At 54.2% G+C, this 20,393-nt stretch overlaps 1 protein-coding gene across 3 annotated transcripts in view; it reads left to right on the top strand.

Annotated features, from left to right (window-relative positions):
• The window catches only part of PLCG1 (phospholipase C gamma 1), a 38,887-nt gene extending 21,174 nt beyond the window's left edge, over positions 1 to 17,713 (top strand). Inside the window, exons 3-33 of one of the 3 annotated variants that reach the window (XM_030826059.1) lie at positions 1,609 to 1,761; positions 1,873 to 1,966; positions 2,113 to 2,160; positions 4,468 to 4,552; positions 4,650 to 4,733; positions 4,967 to 5,001; positions 5,212 to 5,284; positions 5,387 to 5,488; positions 5,724 to 5,842; positions 5,925 to 6,010; positions 6,086 to 6,206; positions 6,940 to 7,108; positions 7,252 to 7,374; positions 7,457 to 7,558; positions 7,646 to 7,833; positions 8,228 to 8,428; positions 8,510 to 8,629; positions 8,713 to 8,893; positions 9,868 to 9,945; positions 10,770 to 10,873; positions 11,082 to 11,178; positions 11,458 to 11,527; positions 12,116 to 12,273; positions 14,195 to 14,291; positions 14,423 to 14,647; positions 14,732 to 14,880; positions 15,423 to 15,537; positions 15,651 to 15,812; positions 15,922 to 16,010; positions 16,126 to 16,310; positions 16,463 to 17,713. In XM_030826059.1, coding sequence (XP_030681919.1) covers positions 1,609 to 1,761; positions 1,873 to 1,966; positions 2,113 to 2,160; positions 4,468 to 4,552; positions 4,650 to 4,733; positions 4,967 to 5,001; positions 5,212 to 5,284; positions 5,387 to 5,488; positions 5,724 to 5,842; positions 5,925 to 6,010; positions 6,086 to 6,206; positions 6,940 to 7,108; positions 7,252 to 7,374; positions 7,457 to 7,558; positions 7,646 to 7,833; positions 8,228 to 8,428; positions 8,510 to 8,629; positions 8,713 to 8,893; positions 9,868 to 9,945; positions 10,770 to 10,873; positions 11,082 to 11,178; positions 11,458 to 11,527; positions 12,116 to 12,273; positions 14,195 to 14,291; positions 14,423 to 14,647; positions 14,732 to 14,880; positions 15,423 to 15,537; positions 15,651 to 15,812; positions 15,922 to 16,010; positions 16,126 to 16,310; positions 16,463 to 16,505 — 3,656 coding nt within the window. In that variant the 3' untranslated portion in view covers positions 16,506 to 17,713. Of the gene's footprint in view, positions 1 to 1,608; positions 1,762 to 1,872; positions 1,967 to 2,112; positions 2,161 to 4,467; positions 4,553 to 4,649; positions 4,734 to 4,966; positions 5,002 to 5,211; positions 5,285 to 5,386; positions 5,489 to 5,723; positions 5,843 to 5,924; positions 6,011 to 6,085; positions 6,207 to 6,939; positions 7,109 to 7,251; positions 7,375 to 7,456; positions 7,559 to 7,645; positions 7,834 to 8,227; positions 8,429 to 8,509; positions 8,630 to 8,712; positions 8,894 to 9,867; positions 9,946 to 10,769; positions 10,874 to 11,081; positions 11,179 to 11,457; positions 11,528 to 12,115; positions 12,274 to 14,194; positions 14,292 to 14,422; positions 14,648 to 14,731; positions 14,881 to 15,422; positions 15,579 to 15,650; positions 15,813 to 15,921; positions 16,011 to 16,122; positions 16,311 to 16,462 lie in introns of those variants that run through there. The other 2 variants (XM_030826058.1, XR_004033015.1) reach the window with 2 other exon arrangements.
• The last annotated feature ends 2,680 nt before the right edge of the window (positions 17,714 to 20,393 follow it).

The raw sequence follows: 20,393 nt of genomic DNA, 5'->3' as shown, positions 1-20,393 counted from the left end.
GCAATGCCCACTGTTCCAGGTGGGATAGATGTGGAGTTTTGTGGCAGTTGCTAGAGGGACGGGACAGGAAGAGAGCATCTGGGGGAGCTGGGCTGGAAGGGCTCCTGGGGTGGAGGTTGGCCAGGCAAATGCTGGCACTGCATCTGGCTCTGAAGTTACCAGGCCAGTCTGGGTTTAGAGCATGTTTTTTTTTTTTTTTTTTTGAGATGGAGTCTCGCTCTGTCGCCCAGGCTGGAGTGCAGTGGCGCAATCTCGGCTCACTGCAAGCTCCGCCTCCCGGGTTCACACCATTCTCCTGCCTCAGCCTCTCCGAGTAGCTGGGACTACAGGCGCCCGTCACCACGCCCGGCTAATTTTGAAAGGCTTCAGAGCTTGGGGAATACTCAAAGAAAGTCATAGCTGTTGGCTAAGCCAAGCTTTTTTCCTTTGACCTGATCTACCTTAAATCGGTGATTTCTGGGCTGGAATGTCTGCCCTCCAGCCAGCGGGCAGCCCCTCCCTGTGCTGGAGAGTGTGTCAGAGCCTGTGCACCTTTGCTGAGGGAGCAGAGGAGTCCATTGGATGGGCTCCCTCCATGTCCCACATATAGTGCTGGGTGTTTCTAGCCGTTAGGACTTTTGATCTTACCAACATCTTTCTGATGCTATTGTGTTACTCTTATGTTACTCTCTTCACAAGTGTAGCAGTGAGGTCAGAGTGGCTGTCACTATTGAGATCACATAGCTAATGTGAGGTGGAGCTAGGATTTTAGTTCAGCCAGTCTCACCCAGAGCTCGTGCATGTTTTTTCTACCATCCTGCCTTCTAGAGAAACTCAGTCAAGCCCTTTGCTTTACAGATGGTAAAACTGAGACTCTGAGAAGTTAAATGAGTTACTCGTCATTTTCTCAAGTTTTAGTGGCTGAGGCAGATCATCTGCTATTCAAGCCCTTGTACCTCTCTGACTATGCCCTGTGAAGGCCAGGGGAGCATGCAACGGCCTAGGATAGCTAAGATAAGGAAATGGTCACAGGCAAAATGGTGGTCTGGGTCTAGGATGGCTGCTGCTCTTGGACAGCCAATGCCTTGGTCGGGGGATGGGGTGGGGATTAGGCCCCTTGCTGAGACTTGTGCGGGGATGTCTTTAGCAGTTAGGCATTTCAGGGATGCACCAGTCCTCTGGGCCAGAGCCTACTTTCTCCCAGGGATCCTGAGGCCCATCTTGACCTACCCAGCCCTGCCTCTGGGACTTTATGATTTGATTTGTGTGTACCTTGTGTCAGGAAGTGGTCCTCATTAACAGCCTTGGGTCCCTATTTCTCCTTCTGGAGTCTAGCTCTTTTGCAGGTCAAAATGTCTCAGTGAGGGAACAAAGATAGGGAAGGGACACCCCACAGAACTGCCTTTCCCCCATATAGCCCTCTCTGACATCTCAGCCCTTACTTAGCAAAGGCCTATCCCTAGACTCAACCCAGCCCTCTTATTACCAGAGTGACTGAGTGGTCTTGGCTCTGCCTCTGGGGTTCCTCCCTGAGAGAGAGTGTAAGAATGAGGAAACCAGGCTGCCCTCCTTTCGGTGTTGATTCTGGGAGACCCCAGCTTGATCTTGGTCTTTTTGCTACCTTCCTAGTTGATATTCGCGAAATTAAGGAGATCCGCCCGGGGAAGACCTCACGGGACTTTGATCGCTATCAAGAGGACCCAGCTTTCCGGCCGGACCAGTCACATTGCTTTGTCATTCTCTATGGAATGGAATTTCGCCTGAAAACGCTGAGCCTGCAAGGTGGGAGTCAAGGGGGTGGAGGAGGTAGAGGATAGTTAGGGGAATGCCCGCTGGCTCCTGCCCAGTGGGAGATATGTGCCCTTGGGGCAGCTGTTGATACCTTGCTCACAGCCACATCTGAGGATGAAGTGAACATGTGGATCAAGGGCTTAACTTGGCTGATGGAGGATACATTGCAGGCACCCACACCCCTGCAGATAGAGAGGTAAGAACCACTCCTGAAGAGGTTGGGGCTAGGAGCATTAGAGACCAGGGGGACAGGGACAGCAGGCAGACCTTTGTGTGCCCAGACATCTCCCAGGCCTGGCCGTAGATGGAGAAGTGGCCCTCACCTCAGGCTTCTCTCTCCAGGTGGCTCCGGAAGCAGTTTTACTCAGTGGATCGGAATCGTGAGGATCGGTAAGTACTGAGCTGTGGCTCTAGCCCAGCAGGGTGGGGATGGGCATCCAGAACCTTAGCCGGGCCTCTAAGTAGCTGCCTGGAGAGCCAGAGGACCCAGGGGACCTTAAGTGGGGCCAGGAGGGTGGGCAGAAGGTTCTGCCACATGTAGCTTTCTGCACAAAGTCCTCTGGTGGCCTTGGTGTGAGCTGGTGAGAGGAGCCAGCCACATGCTGTATGCCCTGCTGCTATGGGCAGAGACTGGATGTGTAGAACTGGCTTTGGGTGTCCTGGAGGTGAGGGTGGCCAGTAGTGTGTGAAGGGTGCCCTGAAACTCTGGCACTGAGGCCTGGTGTGGCAGCCAGAGGGGCCAAGGAGAGAAGGGGGAGCCAAGATCAGATGGTGTGGGTGCTGCACCATGGTGAGGTCCTTTGTCCTGAAAGAAATGGGAAGCCATGGAAGGGTTCTGAAGAGACGAGTGATGTGACCTGACCTGGGTTACTCAGGATCACTCTGGTTGCTGTGTGGAGAGCTCAGTTAGGAGCTGTTTCCACACTCCAGGTGAAAAATGAGAGGGCTTGGATCATGATAGTAATGGTAGGAAGTGGCTGGATTTTGGCCATGTTGTATTTTGAAGATAGAGCCAGATTGATTTCGGGGTGTCCTTAACAGACTGATTTTGGGGTGTGAGAGGCATTGAGGATAGTAGTATGCTCTTTGGCTTGAGCAACTGGAAAACAGAGTCGCCATTGACTGAGATGAGAAGATCATGGGATGAGCCCATTTGGAGGGAAGCTCAGGGGTTCAGTTTGAGGCATGTTAAGTTTTCTGATGCCTATTAGCTGTCCAGGGAGAGATGTTGAGTAGGCAGGTGGTTAGAGTAAGTTTAGGTACATACACAGTGGGGGCTACAGATTTTAACTTGGGAGTATGTAGATAACACTGAAAGCCACAGGGCTGGGTGAGATCACCTAGGGGGCAAGCAGACCAAGAAAAGGGCAGGGTCCAGTGGCTGATCCCAGACCACCCCCATATTAGAGATTGGAGGGGTTGGGGACAACTAGTGTGGTAAGAGGAGAACCCCCAGAGTGTTGAGTTCTGGCAGCCCAAGGAAGAAGACAGTGGTGAAATCTGACCGTTGACCCTTGGATTGAACATGGTGAGAAGAGCGGTATCAGCCTAGCGGTGAGGGGCTCAAGGGAATGAGAGGGAGCAAGATGACTCTTGCAAGGAGTTTTGCTGTGGAGGGGAGCAAAGAAGAGGGCAGCAGCTGGAGAGCTAAGCAGGGGCAAGACAGGTGTTTTTGGTGGAAGAAGTAACAAGCTGTTTGTACGCTGATGGGAAAGAGACCACAGAGGGCAAGGTTGGTGATGCAGGCAGTTGCAACCAAAAGGCCTCTGTTTCCTCACTGGAAAACAAGGACCCTGATAGCACCTACCTCCTGGGTGACTGAGGATCAGAGGAGGCGGCGCCTGTACAGAGCCAGCCCTCCCTCCGCGGTGCTTGATCCACTCAGTGTGGCGCTCAGCCCCCTCGGGGAATTTTGGTGCCTCCTCCCAGGCTCTTGGGGCCCAGAGGAGGTGGTCCCACCCTCCCCTCCCCTCCTTGACACCACCTTCCGGGAGAGAAAGCTCCCCCTTCCCCCTTCTTGTCCATCCTGTTGCCAGGTCCAGCAGTGTCCCCAGCCTCACATCCTGGGCAGGACACCCCTGGAGAGCAGGGGCGCTTGTTCTCTGAGTTTCTTTCCTGGAGCCAGGCCCTGTCTAGCCCCAGGAGGTGCCAGTTGCCAGTCATTGTATTTGGTGGAGCATGCACCTCCTCCTTCCTCCCTCTCATGGGTTAGTGGGTTCTGAGGACCAAACTCCCAGCATCCCAGTGGGCAGCAGGTAGGGACCTGCTGCCATGCTGCCCCCAACAGGGAAGTTGTGAGTGAGCCCTGCCTTCTGTCTTGGATAGGCTGACTGCCACGTTGGCACAGACCTGAGCAGTGCCGGTGGGAGGGGAGGCCTGGAGAGTGGTGTTTCTTCCTCCCATGCCTGACCCACTTTACTGAATCTGTTCACATCTTCCTTGCCAGAATTACAGGCTTTTTTTTTTTTTTTTTTTTTTTTTTTTTTTTTTTTTTTTTGCTCAGATGAGGAACTGAGGTCCAAAGAAAGGAAGGGACTAACCTTGGTCACCCCATGGGTTCTGATCCAGTCTTGCCCTCAGGACTCCAGGTTCCCAGAATAGTGTTGTTTACCTGTCCAGCCCCAGGTGGGCTCGACCTACAGGTCAGAGGTCATGAGAAGCTGGATGAGACCATTGGGGATGTCCCTGTTTTCTCAGTATATCAGCCAAGGACCTGAAGAACATGCTGTCCCAGGTCAACTACCGGGTCCCCAACATGCGCTTCCTCCGAGAGCGGCTGACGGTAAGTGCCACCCAGGGCTGTCTGTAGATGGGGGCAGGGGAAGGCAAGAGCCCTGCAGCTGGGGGACTGACTGGCACTCCTGCTCTATACCATGCAGGACCTGGAGCAGCGCAGCGGGGACATCACCTACGGGCAGTTTGCTCAGCTGTACCGCAGCCTCATGTACAGCGCCCAGAAGACGGTGCATGAGCCACCTGCCCTCCCTCAACCCCTGCCCCTGCTCCTCCACCCCACCCCCCAGCTCTGCCTGCCTCAGCCCTGCTGCCCTGCTTAGGGGCTTTTGGGTGCTATTTCTCCAGTTCTTCTCCTCTTGAGGCCTGCCCCTATCTGCTGCTCTAGCCTGCCTTCTTACTAGCCCCTTTCCCACATGGCCTCCCAGGGGCTCTTGCCCTGACCAGGTTCTGTTTCCTGCAGATGGACCTCCCCTTCTTGGAAGCCAGTACTCTGAGGTTTGGTTTGGAGTGGGGAGGTAGGGTTTTCCCTGGGCCCCCTTGATCTCTCCACTGGGCGATTCTTGATCCAGGTGGGAGGCAGTGGGAGTAGGGAACCATGTTGGACCATTCTGGGAAGCTGTGCTGGCTGGGAGTTGGGATCTGCCTTCCATGGGGCACCTTGTTGTCTGTTGACCATACTAGCTAGCTTACCTTCTCTCCCTGCAGGGCTGGGGAGCGGCCGGAGCTTTGCCGAGTGTCCCTTCCTGAGTTCCAGCAGTTCCTTCTTGACTACCAGGGGGTATGGCTGGGCTGACACTGGCCCAGGCTGTCAGGTTGTAAGGGGCTGGGCTCATCCCTGACTGGAGGCTTCTCTCATCCCTTGCCCTCCCTACCCCATCAGGAGCTGTGGGCTGTTGATCGCCTCCAGGTGCAAGAGTTCATGCTCAGCTTCCTCCGAGACCCCTTACGAGAGATCGAGGAGCCATACTTCTTCCTGGATGAGGTAAGCCTGATGTTTCACCCATTTTTTGTCAAGAGAATGAGTAGGGGTGACCAGAACCCCACCTGGGCTCCAGGAGCTAGACGCTCCTTAGGGATGCCACCTTGTTCCTACCTACTGTGCACCTTGTCCACCCCCAGTTGGGACAGAGCACTGTCTCTCCTACCCCCAATCTACCATCTCGGGTTGGACAGGGCAGGGACTTACTTTCTCTTCCCTTCCACATGTTCCTGGACAGTTTGTCACCTTCCTGTTCTCCAAAGAGAACAGTGTGTGGAACTCACAGCTGGATGCAGTATGCCTGGACACCATGAACAACCCTCTTTCCCACTACTGGATCTCCTCCTCACACAACACGTGAGTGTGGCTCCTTCAGGCCCACCCAGCTTCTTCCCAGGAGGGCCCATCTGACCATACCTGCCTCTCCTTGCCTATCCAGGTACCTGACCGGGGACCAGTTCTCCAGTGAGTCCTCCTTGGAAGCCTATGCTCGCTGCCTGCGGATGGGCTGTCGCTGCATTGAGTGTGCGTGGGGTCCAGGGCTGGGGGAGGGAAGATGGGAGGCCTTGCCCGCTTGACCATGGTGATGTTGCTTCCCAGTGGACTGCTGGGACGGCCCGGATGGGATGCCAGTTATTTACCATGGGCACACCCTTACCACCAAGATCAAGTTCTCAGATGTCCTGCTCACCATCAAGGAGCATGCCTTTGTGGCCTCAGAGTGAGTCGGAGGCTAGATGACCCAGGGGTTAACTTGGCTCCAGGTCTCTCATTCTAGAGGGACAGAGGGCAGAAAGACTCCTTGAATGCCCTGTCCCCTCTCCCTCAGCCTTTCATCTTTGTCCTTCCTCTTGGCCTCTCCTCATCACCTGCTCCCTACTTGAGCTGTTGTTTCCCAAGTTACACTTTGTTTCCTACATGTTGGGCCCACACACTCTCTTCTTCATGGGTCCTTTAGACGGTAGAACGCATGTTCTTCTCATCTTCAGAAAACATGCCCTGGTTTCTTTAGGCCAGTGTCCTGCCAACTCCTTTGCCTTCACAGCCCAGAAGATTGTCTGTATTCCCTATGTCCCATTCCTTCAATTCTGTTTACTGCTTAAACTGTGGTCACTGGTCTCCCTTAGCTCACCAGGACTCTAACAGCTAACTTTGGAGGCTTCTCCTCTCTCCTGGCCTCTTTGGTGTGAAACATTTTTCTTGCACTGCTGAGCAGCCTCCATAATTGGGCCAGCTCGGGACTGCATCAGTTGCCACCCTTTGGTTTCCACTGCTGCCACAGCTGTAGAACCCCCCTCTGCCCCACCAGTGGCTATGGCCTGCCTCTTTTCTGGAATAATTTTTATAGACAAGAAGCCCCCAGGCCCTTGGCTCCCAACACCTCACTGTGAGGGGCTACTTAGACCCAGAGAATTGCAGAATCTATTTGACTGTGCTTGTCCCCCATCCCGCAGGTACCCAGTCATCCTGTCCATTGAGGACCACTGCAGCATTGCCCAGCAGAGGAACATGGCCCAGCACTTCAAGAAGGTGCTGGGGGACACACTCCTCACCAAGCCCGTGGAGATCTCTGCCGATGGGCTCCCCTCACCCAACCAGCTTAAGAGGAAGATCCTCATCAAGGTGGGGTGGCAGGCTTATTGCGGAAGCCCCACGCTTCTCAGTGCCTTGCCCAGGCCATGGCTTCAGCTGTTGGGCCTAAACCTGGGTGAGGAGGTGGGATGAGGACTGGGGTCTGCATTGCCCTGTTCTGGTTGCCCCTACAGCACAAGAAGCTGGCTGAGGGCAGTGCCTACGAGGAGGTGCCTACCTCCATGATGTATTCTGAGAACGACATCAGCAACTCCATCAAGAATGGCATCCTCTACCTGGAGGACCCTGTGAACCACGTGAGGACTGGGCCAGGCTGGGGGTGGTAGGCCAGTGGGTGTGAGAACCCTGGCTCCCAAGTCCCTCTTTGGTCTTTTCCAGGAATGGTATCCCCACTACTTTGTTCTGACCAGCAGCAAGATCTACTACTCTGAGGAGACCAGCAGTGACCAGGGCAACGAGGATGAGGAGGAGCCCAAGGAGGTGAGGAACCAGCTCAGGTCTGGGGGCTGGGCCAGGTCAGGCCTGGGCCAAGGTCACAGTATCTTTGCTGTTGCCTTCCCCTGACAGGTCAGCAGCAGCACAGAGCTGCACTCCAATGAGAAGTGGTTCCATGGGAAGCTAGGGGCAGGGCGTGATGGGCGTCACATCGCTGAGCGCCTGCTCACTGAGTACTGCATCGAGACCGGAGCCCCTGATGGCTCCTTCCTCGTGCGAGAGAGTGAGACCTTCGTGGGTGACTACACGCTCTCTTTCTGGTAACACTTCCCATGCAGATGCATATGTTCAGTCAGCATGTGTACACAGACATGACATCACCCAGAGATAATCAGTTAACATTTGAGCCTTTGATCCAGGACAATAATTATGCTTTACATGGAACATAATTTCACCTACATACACACACACACACACACACACACACACACACACTCACTCACTCTCTCTCTCTCTCTCTCACCCCCCCCCCTTTTCGGTTCATTTGAAGCCCACACCTTCGGTTCACGTGACTGCCCACACCTGAGCTCCTCAGGAGATTGGCCTCCCTCCTTGAGGCTCCCTCCTTGAGTTCCACCCTCATCTGGGGTGGAACTTGGTCTTTGGGGCCCTGGCCTGTTTCCCCCAGCCTCCCTCACCCTGTGTCTTCCACAGGCGGAACGGGAAAGTCCAGCACTGCCGTATCCACTCCCGGCAAGATGCTGGGACCCCCAAGTTCTTCTTGACAGACAACCTCGTCTTTGACTCCCTCTATGACCTCATCACGCACTACCAGCAGGTGCCCCTGCGCTGTAATGAGTTTGAGATGAGACTTTCAGAGCCTGTCCCACAGACCAACGCCCATGAGAGCAAAGAGTGAGGGAGGGGCCTGGGGGTGGACAAGGCAGGGCAGGGCCATGGGTGGTGCTGGCCGGGCCTGACTCTGCCTGTTCTCAGGTGGTACCACGCGAGCCTGACCAGAGCACAGGCTGAGCACATGCTAATGCGCGTCCCTCGTGATGGGGCCTTCCTGGTGCGGAAGCGGAATGAGCCCAACTCATATGCCATCTCTTTCCGGTGAGGGGTGTGGCACTGGGTTGTGGGGCCTTGCTTGGGTCTGAGCTGCCCTGACCCTGTGTGACTGTTTTGTCCTTGTGAAGGGCTGAGGGCAAGATCAAGCATTGCCGTGTCCAGCAAGAGGGCCAGACAGTGATGCTAGGGAACTCGGAGTTCGACAGCCTTGTTGACCTCATCAGCTACTATGAGAAACACCCGCTGTACCGCAAGATGAAGCTGCGCTATCCCATCAACGAGGAGGCACTGGAGAAGATTGGCACAGCTGTGAGGGGGCTGTGGTAGATGGGGCATGGCAGGGGAGGCAGGAGAGACCCAGAATCTTACCAGTCTCTGGATGTGTGTAACAGCAAGACCTGGGGTGTTGTAGGAGTTCGTAAGAGGGCCCCTGAGTCCAGCTGGGAGCCACAGTGTGGGTACCAGGAGGGTGTCTGGAGGAGGGGACATCTGAGCAGTGTCTGTAAGGATGGGGACAGGCACATAAGCAGAGGGTTCCTCATGAGTCAAGGTGTGGAGTGAGGAGGTTCTGGGGTTCACACTGGGAGAGGTGCACACAGTGGAAGCTCATCCACCTGGGCTTGGCCTGGACTCTGTCCTAGGGCAGATGAGTGGTTGTGGAGCCTCTGCCTGGTGGATGGTATGGAGGGCAGAGCCACAGGAGGTGAGACCAGTGAGGGAAAAAGTCAGGACCCATGGCAGCACAGCTGGTGATAAGGGCCCTGAACAGAAGGAAGGGGTCTAGGACCAGGAGATCAGTTGAGAGACTGCTGTCCTCAGTAGACAGGGCTGGCTGGGGGAGAGAGGCCTGTTGTCCACTGGCACCTGGGGCTCAGGTGATGGAGAGGAGCAGCAGGAGGAATGTGGGAAGTGGGAAGGCCCTTCCTGACTTTGGGCTCAGCAGTGAACCAATGAGCCACTGAACTAAAGCACTGAATATGGGTAGTCTGTGAAGGGCCCACCTGCACATAGCTCAGAAATACTTGGGAGTTTGGGCATTTAGGACCTGATTGATTTTAGAATCCTGGGCTGGGCCTCACATATAAGAATGCGAAGAAAGGAAAGGGAAGGGTGAGGCCGGGCCTGAGGCCTCTGAAGCCGTCTCCACTGAGATTGAAGGATCCCTGTGGATCAGGTGCACGTTTGCTGCACTGGGGGAAAGGGAAGCTGCTCCAGAAACCAGTAGCTGCTTTCTACCTCTGGGCTCTGGGGCATTAACATATCCCATTGTGTCCTGTTTCCAGGAGCCTGACTACGGGGCCCTGTATGAGGGACGCAACCCTGGCTTCTATGTAGAGGCAAACCCTATGCCAACTTTCAAGGTACAGCTCAGGCCTCTGGGCATAGGAAGCTGGGGAGGGTCCCCAGCTGCTTGGGGCTTCATTTCTGTGTTCTGGGCCATCTGTGGTCTTTGTGGAGAAGTGGTGGTTGTGGTTTTCCGAGGCCCAAGAGGTTGTGAGAGATGTGTGGTTGGTGAGCGACCGCAGGTCTCCCAGGGCCAACCCACTCCCTAGCCCCTACCCCTTAAGTCAGCAGTGACCCTTTAAAACTGCTCCCCGTGGGTGACCCCTGTTTCCTTCCTGGGCAGCAGCGGGGTGGGAGCTGGGAGGCACACTGGCCACTCATTCCCCAGCCTCATGGAGCTCTGTTACACAGGTTCTTTTTCATTTTGCCTTTTTCTCTAAAAAGTCCTGGGCCCTATTTCTCACCCCCTCCCTTCCACAGCCAGGGGACCTGGAAGGAGGTTTTTCTTTCCACTTCACAGATGAGTGATGGGGTCCCATCCAGGCCCCATATGCTTCTAGGTCCGGGGAGGCACTCAGGGCCACTGCAGACCCTGCCTTCTTGGCCTGCCAGCCCTGACTCCTGGGAGCGGATTCAAGGTTCTCCCTGTGGCCCAGGTTGGGGCTTAAGGTTCCACCTGGGTCCTGAGGTATTTCACTGGCAGCGGCCCTGCCTCTCTGATTATATCTATCCTGGAGCCTCCCTGTAGGGCAGTAACAAGAACTATAACTAGGGCCTGTTGATGGCAGTGTCGTCTCCTAGGCAGGGAAGCCCAAGCATACGTGTGTGTGCACATGAAGCCCCAGGTCGGCAATGGCAGGGAGAGCCTTTCTGCTCTGAATGGTGCTTCTCACCTCTGCAGTGTGCGGTCAAAGCCCTCTTTGACTACAAGGCCCAGAGGGAGGACGAGCTGACCTTCACCAAGAGCGCCATCATCCAGAATGTGGAGAAGCAAGAGGGAGGCTGGTAAGCTAGTGGTGTGGTAGGCCCAGAGTCCAAGGGCCCCAGTGGAGCAAGGGCCCCAAAGACATGCATTTGTGATGTGCTTGTCTCCTGTGTGTACCAGCAGTGCCTGCCTCACCCTGGCTTAGGCATGGGAACCCCTACCAAAGGATACCCTCCTCATGGGACTTTGGGGTGGTTGCTGGAGGTCAGCACCCTGTGGCTCCCACAGGTGGCGAGGGGACTACGGAGGGAAGAAGCAGCTGTGGTTCCCATCAAACTACGTGGAAGAGATGGTCAACCCCGTGGCCCTGGAGCCGGAGAGGGAGGTAAAACCGGAACCACCTGAGGAACAGCATTCCCTATTCCCAGATTCTCCTTGGCATGCCCCCATTACACAGTCCCAAGCACGCACGTGCATGCAGACATCTGTTACGTGGGCTGGTCACACAGCCCATGTGGCCATGCTCGTAGTCTCCCATATACCTGTGCTACATTTGGCAGTCACAGGTACACCCACAAGATGTATTTGTCCCATGCACACGGATATCCCCTCACACACATATGCAGTAGCCATGCTGACCATTGGTGGGCTTTGCTTCCCACAGCACTTGGACGAGAACAGCCCCCTAGGGGACTTGCTGCGGGGGGTCCTGGATGTGCCGGCTTGTCAGATTGGTGAGCTCCCATCCGTTTCTCTTGCCCACTGTTCCCTAGGGTGAGGTTCTTCTTTGTATCTCTTTCCTGCTCCTAGGGAGGAAGCTGATGGCTGAACCCCAAAGGCTGCCCTCACTCCAAGCTCTCCCCATGCTCTGGACATCCCCTTGACGCCCTGGGCTCCCTTTGTCACCCTCAGCTTTGACCCCTGCATGTTTACCCCTATGCCAGGCACTGGGGAACCCGTCAGAATCGGCAGAGCAAAGATGATGCTCCTGGTTGGCTGACATCCCCAGGCCTAATGGGTTGTACCACAGGGATGTGACAGAGGCTTGGAGATGGGGTGGAGAGGGAGACATGGCCTGAGGAAGAAGCATGAGTCAGAGCTGAGTTGGAACACTGGCTCCACCACAACCAGCAGGGACTTGTTTGAGTTGCAGCAGCATCATCTTGTCAAATGGGCCAGCAGAGTAGTCTTTCCCCTCATGGGGTGTGGGAAGGAGGAAATGGGATGAGATAGAACTCATTTGAGCCAGTGCCTGCAGTGTGGAGTGGGGTGGAGGGGGTGAGATGCCTATTCCCAGCTGTTATCTGCTCTCGCCCTCCCAGCCATCCGTCCTGAGGGCAAGAACAACCGGCTCTTCGTCTTCTCCATCAGCATGGCGTCGGTGGCCCACTGGTCCCTGGATGTTGCTGCCGACTCACAGGAGGAGCTGCAGGACTGGGTGAAAAAGATCCGTGAAGTGGCCCAGACCGCAGATGCCAGGGTGAGATTCTGCTGGAGCCTGCTGGGGGACAGTGTGCGGGCCTGTCAGGCAGCTGAGGCCTCCAGCTCCCAGCACAAGCCCCCTCAGAGCAGTGGGGCAGCCGATGGCGTATGCTAGATAGGCCACAGCCCCTGCCTTAGCTAGGGATTGAGAAGAAACAGACACATAAGATGCAATGTGGTGTGTTTAGGTTGTGTTGAGTTTGAGATACTGATGGGTCGTTGAAGTGGGTCTGCTTAGTGGGCAGTTGGATACACAAGACCAGAGCTAAGAGAAGAAGTCCTGGGCTGGAGGCAGGAGTGGAGTGGAGTGGGGGCTGAGGCATAGAAGGGATGAGGTGGTGTCGAATAGGAAGAGAACTTGGGATGGATTGAGAAGCTCCATATGAGAAGGCGTGGGCGAGGAAAGGAGCCCAGGAAAGGCAGGTCAGACAGACTGCAGGCTACTGGTGAGGGAGGGGGCCTGCTGTGTAAAGAGCTACAGAGGTAAAGACAGGCACGATAAGAACTTGCAAGTGCCCTTTGGATTCAGCAGCAGCAAATAGCCCTGGTGAGACTTTTGAGCTGCATCAGCAACATGGCTGGCATTGGATGGCAGTGGGCAGCAGGGAGTCTGGAATGGCAAAAGCAGAGCCTTTGTAGGGCCTATCCTTGAGGGAGAGGACAGGTGACTGGGGTTTGAGCAGGCTCTCATGCAGATGGCTGAAAGGAGCGAGCAGGGTGTGGGAGGAGATGGAGCCCAAGCTTAGCTGGTAGGACCAGCCTTCTGGAGAAGGGTGGCCTCCTCCACTGAGCCTGGGGGAACAGAGAAGTATTCTAAAGGGTTAGGGAATTCCTACTTGGTGGCCCTTTCACCAAGTGCATTTGGTAGATGGGTCTGTAGCTGCTTTGGAGAGGGTACCTGCAAGCCAAACAGAGAAGGGATAGGGTGCTTGCCAGGCTGTCCCCTAGAAGGAAAAGGTGCTGGCATACCAGGTGGTTGAAGGACTGGATCCGGGGGTCTAGGCTGAAAAGGGAAGAGTCTGAATGTAAGAGCCACTGAGGCCGGGCGTGGTGGCTCATGCCAGTAATCCCAGCACTTTGGGAGGCCGAGACGGGTGGATTACTTGAGGTCAGGACTTCGAGACCAGCCTGGCCAATATGGTGAAACCCTGTCTCTACTGAAAATACAAAAATTAGCTGGGCGTGGTGGCAGGCACCTGTAATCCCAGCTACTCGGGAGGCTGAGGCAGGAGAATCGCTTGAACCCGTGAGTTGGAGGTTGCAGTGAGCCGAGATCACGCCACTGAACTCCAGCCTGGGCGACAAAGCAAGACTCCGTCTCAAAAAAAAAAAAAAAAGCCACTGAAAGAAAGTCCTCCAGGAGTGAGAGGATGGGATGGGGTGCTTGTAAGTGGGCTTCTGTAGAGATTTGGCATGGAGATTTGCCATGAAGAGTGGTGGTTATATTTGAGTTGGGGGAACTGAGGCAGTGAGGATCATCCTTAGGACACAGATGGAGACCAAGCCAGAGGCCTGTATCCCCAGTGCAGTCACAGGTAACACAGAAGAATCATTTTTACCCCGGGATGAGGCTGGGTAATGAATGGTCAGAAAGTGTCACTTGGGAGTGTGGCCAATTCCAGGATCCCTGGAAGGTCACTGGGAACATGGGTGGTGATGAGTCTGTATCCCCCACCCCCCTAAGAGGGTTGGAGGGGAAATGTGTCTTCTGGGACAGAAAAGAGGAAAGATGATTCCAGGATGAGGCTGAGGACAGAGCTCCCTCATTCACTGTTGGGTGTGGTGTCTGGAAGGTACAGGGGAAGGTGGGAGAGGGGCCCAGAGCACCTGCAGTGTGGGCGTGCCCAAGGTTGGCAGGGGCTTCCTTCTCCTGGGCAGGGCTGTAGCCTGGGGCTACAGGGCCTTGTGTGTGTCACCAGCTCACTGAAGGGAAGATAATGGAACGGAGGAAGAAGATTGCCCTGGAGCTCTCTGAACTTGTCGTCTACTGCCGGCCTGTTCCCTTCGATGAAGAGAGTAAGGGCCAGGGCCCAGGCGGGGTGTGCATGTGCCTGGAGGGCCTGGTGGGTGCAAAAAGAGTATTTAGTTATCCCCCCAACACTTCCTGGGTGGGCAGGCTCTGTAATTGTTTTCCCTGTTTGGCCCAGAGATTGGCACAGAACGTGCTTGCTACCGGGACATGTCATCCTTCCCGGAAACCAAGGCTGAGAAATACGTGAACAAGGCCAAAGGCAAGAAGTTCCTTCAGTACAATCGACTGCAGCTCTCCCGCATCTACCCCAAGGGCCAGCGACTGGATTCCTCCAACTACGATCCTTTGCCCATGTGGATCTGTGGCAGTCAGCTCGTGGCCCTCAACTTCCAGACCCCTGGTGAGGAGGTCACCTGTGAGGAGGGTGGGGAGGGGGCACTGTGGGGCAGCTGGACTGGAATACACCATAATCTCTCTCTTCCAGACAAGCCTATGCAGATGAACCAGGCCCTCTTCATGACAGGCAGGCACTGTGGCTATGTGCTGCAGCCAAGCAACATGCGGGATGAGGCCTTTGACCCCTTTGACAAGAGCAGCCTCCGTGGGCTGGAGCCATGTGCCATCTCTATTGAGGTGGGTGCTGCTCATCTGGGCTTCAGGGTGGGAAAGGGGCTGCTTGCCATTGGAGTCTGTTTATATTGAGTTCCCCAAAAGGCATTTTCAGGCATCAAGGTGGTCAGGGTGGGTGGGGCCTGAGCAGAGAGTCTTTGAAGGGGTGAAGATAGCATGCAGTCACTGTATGCATCTAGGATGTGCAGAGCCACGGTGTCACTTGTTCTGATGACTTGTTTTGTTCTGATGAGATCTTTTTTTTCCCCTAAGGGGAGGTCATTTAAAAGATTTCTGTGTTAAAATAGTAATAGATTTAACATGAAGTAGATTGCAAAACTCACATGGAAATTTTGGCTAAAGCTCAGACTTCAAATAAACTACAGGCAGTAGCTGCTCTGGACAGCTTAGGGTCCCTGATGTCGTGAGGGACTCCATGGGCAGTGTCCCGGGGGCCCAGCAGAGGGCGTGCTGCCTCCACTTCACAGATGCTGCCTGAGCCTCCGCAGGGGGGGATTAGAGGGAGCAGGAAGGACAATCCCAGGCCCTTCTTTGTCTGCCTACAGGTGCTGGGGGCCCGACATCTGCCAAAGAATGGCCGAGGCATTGTGTGTCCTTTTGTGGAGATTGAGGTGGCTGGAGCTGAGTATGACAGCACCAAGCAGAAGACAGAGTTTGTGGGTCAGTCTTCCCAGTCATCCTCCTCATCCTGCTGGGGCACTGTAAGTCCCTCCCAACCAGTTATCCCATCCTCTCCCAGGGTGACCTGAAGCCTTTTGTCGTTGCCTTCACAGTGGACAATGGACTCAACCCTGTATGGCCAGCCAAGCCCTTCCACTTCCAAATCAGTAACCCTGAATTTGCCTTTCTGCGCTTCGTGGTGTATGAGGAAGACATGTTTAGTGACCAGAATTTCCTGGCTCAGGCTACTTTCCCGGTAAAAGGCCTGAAGACAGGTGAGGACCATTCCTGGAGGCAGTGCCCCTGCAATCTTGCTGGCAGGGCGGGGCTGGGCCCCTTGCTCTGTCCCTCGTGGGCTGAGGGCCAGGCTTTTCCTCCTCCTAGGATACAGAGCAGTGCCTTTGAAGAACAACTACAGCGAGGACCTGGAGTTGGCCTCCCTGCTGATCAAGATTGATATTTTCCCTGCCAAGGTATCTGCAGCAGGGGTGGGCTGGCCTGGGGTAGGTGGGAGGAGAGCCAGGCAGCAGCCTCCAGAAGTGCAGAGGAGTCATTGACCCTCTTGTGCACCTGGCTTCGTTGAAGCAGGAGAATGGTGACCTCAGTCCCTTCAGTGGTACGTCCCTGCGGGAGCGGGGCTCAGATGCCTCAGGCCAGCTGTTTCACGGCCGAACCCGGGAAGGCTCCTTTGAATCCCGCTACCAGCAGCCATTTGAGGACTTCCGCATCTCCCAGGAACATCTCGCAGACCATTTTGACAGCCGAGAACGAAGGTGAGGGAGATGGAGGGGTGCTAGAGCCAGGAAGGCAGTGGCTAGGTCCTCCTTCAGTGTTTCTTTCTCCTGGGTAGAAAAGTTGTAATATTGTCTGGCATTGGGCTGTAGGGCCATGCCTGCCAGTAAGGACACTCTTCCCTTCTGTCCAGGGCCCCAAGAAGGACTCGGGTCAATGGAGACAACCGCCTCTAGTTGTACCCCAGCCTCGTTGGAGAGCAGCAGGTGCTGTGCGCCTTGTAGAATGCCGCGAACTGGGTTCTTTGGAAGCAGCCCCCTGTGGCGGCCTTCCGGGTCTCGCAGCCTGAAGCCTGGATTCCAGCAGTGAATGCTAGACAGAAACCAAGCCATTAATGAGCTGTTATTACTGTTTTGGGCCTCCTTGCCCCAGCTCTGGATGAAGGCAAAAACTGTACTGTTTCGCATTAAGCACACACATCTGGCCCTGTCTTCTGGAGATGGATCCTTCTATCTTGGGCCAGAACCATGGCCGAAGCCCCTTGGAGAGAGAGGCTGCCTTAGCCAGTGGCACAGGAGACTCCAAGGAGCTACTGACATTCCTAAGAGTGGAGGAGGAGGAGGAGCCTTGCTGGGCCAGGGAAACAAAGTTTACATTGTCCTGTAGCTTTAAAACCACAGCTGGGCAGGGTGAGAAGCTAGATGCCCCTGCAGTTTGGCCCTGGAGCCAGGGCAGAGGAATGCAGGGCCTGCATGGAGAAGGGCTCTGCCCTGCCTGAGGAGGAGGACACAGCACAAGGGCACATTGCCCATGGCTGGGAACATGACCCAGCCTGAAAGATACAGGGGATCATGTTAAAAATAGCAGTATTATTTTTCTTCTCAATGGTATTGTAACTAAGTTATTTACTCCTCCTGCTCCTCACCCTTGTAGGGAAACCTTGGAGTAGAGCCTTGGAGAGGAGAGTGGCAGGTGGGCTGCCTGCTGTGTTAAGAGGGCTTAGTTTGTGATGTTAAGGCACTGTCAGGAATCGGGGGGTGGGAAGAGAAGAAATAGCAGAGCCTATTTTGGTGAGGTTTTTTAAGTCAAAGACGACTCAATATGCTTTCCCTGAGGAATGAAAAAGGGATTGAGGAGTTGCCTGCCTCCTGGGTGGGTGGGGTACAGGCAGTTGGGTGCTGAATGAAGCTGCCATCCTTATTGCAGCTTCTAACTGGTAAAAAGAAAGATCCAGGGATGGAGATGGGAAGGTTACAAAGGCAGCCCTCGCCTCTGAGGACAGAGGCCGGGGTCCAGGCCCGTGGGCGCAAAGGTGCCTCATAGCATAGCCAGCATTCAGCACACACAAACCTACTGCCCACATTTGGGCTCAGGGTTGGCCATTTGCTAGTTCTGCTGCCCTCTTAAGATCTGACTGCCAAATAAATCATCCTCATGTCCTTTTTCCTTTGACTTGTATGCTGTTTCGGGGGCTCAGGAAAGCCTGTTGCATGGGGACATGCTCACTAGAAACAGTCGCCAGATGATTATTCTGCAATAGAAGCAGGCGGGAGGCTTCTGGAAATTTCTCAGGTGAGGCAGCTCTTCCCCCCTCTGGGCTAACAGGAGTTGTGGGTCCACTCTCTCCTGCCCATCCTCTGAGGGTGTGTCTGAGCAGAGTACATCCTGCCTGGGTTCTTTGTGGCCAGCCAGTTTTGGTGGTGAGCTGCAAACAACCAGAGCCCCTTTCCAGTTCCACAGAAACCTCTCCTTTCAAAAATGTTGCATTCAGTTAACACTGCCAGGTGCCATTCTGGTTGCCTCTAGGACTTGGCAGCTGAGATCTCTGTGCCCAGAACACAGTTGAAAGGCCCTTCTCTTCCTGAGGCTCTGTTTCCATAGTGGGCTGTGCTGGGATAGAACAAAAATGACGCCACACAAAAAATTTAAGGTAGATAGATCCGGTTCCGTGGATGACGTGAACTAATAGCCAGTATCAAACAGCGATAGTGCACAGGTTCTTGTGTGACTTTCTTTTACAGCTTCACAGTCCCAGCTCATAGAGAGGAGGTTGGTTGGCTTTTTCCCATACACAAGAAGGTGGTGGGTGGGAATTCACCTGGGCCCTCATGATCCTTGTTTCCTCTCTAGGTTTTTATGGCCTGGAGAGAAAGGTTTCCTATCAGAGAAGGAAGAGGACTGTGCAGGCTCTTCTGTTAGGGCCCATCCACGTTGGTTAGGACGTCCTTGGCCTGTTAGTGTTGACCCTTTTAATTTTCATCAATACATATCTCTATTTGCTGAACAAGTGTCTTTCTGGAACACAACCTGGGGAACAGACAGCTCTGCCTTTCTTAAGGCAGCTTTGTAGACCTGAGGCTCACCTCTCTTGGGCTCTGTAAGACACTGCCTTTGCCTCACTGCAAATGTTTTGATTGTTCTTCCTAGTGGAAAACGTGCCAACTCTCAAGCAAATTTAAAGATCATTTTCACTTCAAGATTCCTCCAGACCTGACAAATGTTGACTGACCCAGAAGGCAGAGTGTTGGTGGGGAAGACCCTTGGGGCTGAATGCTTTGGCATCAGGAGTTGTTTGCCCCGTCCCATGCATGCAGGCCATGTCCCTACAGTGCGACAGCTCAGGTTTATGACCTGTGGAGTCTCAACCCTAACAGCACATTAGCACCACTTGGGGAGCTTCTGAAAAATACTGGTACCCGGGGCCTTAGCATAGGTATTGTTCAAAACCTCTCAAGGTGATTTAAATGAGTAACAAGGGTTGAAAAACCCTGATTTTGGCAGCACAAACCAAAAGAGCAGGCAGGGCCGGGAGAGGCAAGTCAGTGGTACTGAAGGTAGATGGGCTCCCTTGCAGGCTCCTTGCTCTCCTGTCATCACCAGTAGAACCTTCTGGTGGACAGACCAGGGACACGTAGACTGGGTTCAAAGTGACAGACCTTCACTTTCAACAGCTTTGGCCCAGCAGACATGTACACATATAGAGCAGAGCCTACAAGATCAGGGGCATTCTGCCCCCTGCCACAGGACTAAAGGCTGCCCTGCGGGAAGATGACAGGAGTAGTTTCTGACCTCAGTTGAGTATCCATGGCCATGAGCAGAAAAGGCAGGGGTCTGCCTCCTGACCAAGCACATCTTGAACATCACCTGAGAGCTGGGTCTGGACCTAGAAACTCGCTTGTCTTTCAACTTGAGCCCATCACTCACCATGAGTTCTGTTGAGGGCAGGTAGAAAGCAAGTAGGTTCAGGTTATCCCACCAGACTAACTTGGTGAATTAAAAGATCACACCTTCTTTACATTTTAATTAAATGGATCAAGCACAGCCTCAGACTGTGACTCCTGTCTTCTCTGGGTACTTTGGTAATTCCCAGGGGACTTGTGCTTAGGGGTTAATCTAGGCATTCTGTTCCCTGCCTGGAGGAACCCCACAGCAACCCCCTGCCTGGTCGCTCCTGCAAATTCCACCCATAGTGTCCAAGTGAGTCACTGCCTGAGTCTACCCACTACAGCATTCAGCTGATTGGCTTTGCCAGTTGCATGCCAGTTTGGTCTAGTTTCCAAGGACCTGGCTTTTGGGATTCAACACACACAGCTGCTTCCCCATGACATAAGCTGGACTCCTATTCTGGTGTCCAGAATCTGCCTGGCTCCACTGTAGGTGATTTCATTTCAAAGGACCCTTTTTCCTTCTGTCCCAGGCCTTCAGGGCCATCCCAACAAAATTCAAATGCTTTGGGTCTTAAGTCTTTTTTCCTCCAGAAGGCCCCTGGGTCCTTATGCATATTGCCTAACCCCTGCACCCTGCCCCAGCAAATGACAGGCTATGCTTTTCAGCACTCTCACAGGAAACAGAAAAAAACTTGCCAGTGTCCTCTCACCAGATAATACCAGGTTTGACTGCCTTTGTCTATTTAGCATAGTTTCTAAAATATCACAGTTTTCTCATGTAGAAGCCAGTGTGGTGAACTCAGCAATGCAGACGACAGTGAGGTGGAACTTCTCTGGTGAGCTGAGGGAAACTGCCCCACCCATCCACTGGAGTTTAAGATCCACAGAAGTGGGCAAGAACAAGTGAAATGTTTCTGGCTTTTTTCCTGACTCCCCCACAAAATAAGTCAGCAGATG

This window comes from Nomascus leucogenys, chromosome 13 (assembly GCF_006542625.1).
Source record: "Nomascus leucogenys isolate Asia chromosome 13, Asia_NLE_v1, whole genome shotgun sequence".
Lineage (NCBI taxonomy): Eukaryota > Metazoa > Chordata > Mammalia > Primates > Hylobatidae > Nomascus > Nomascus leucogenys.
The sequence above is the reverse complement of the archived record's forward strand: the minus strand, read 5'-3'. Positions and strand labels throughout refer to the sequence as shown.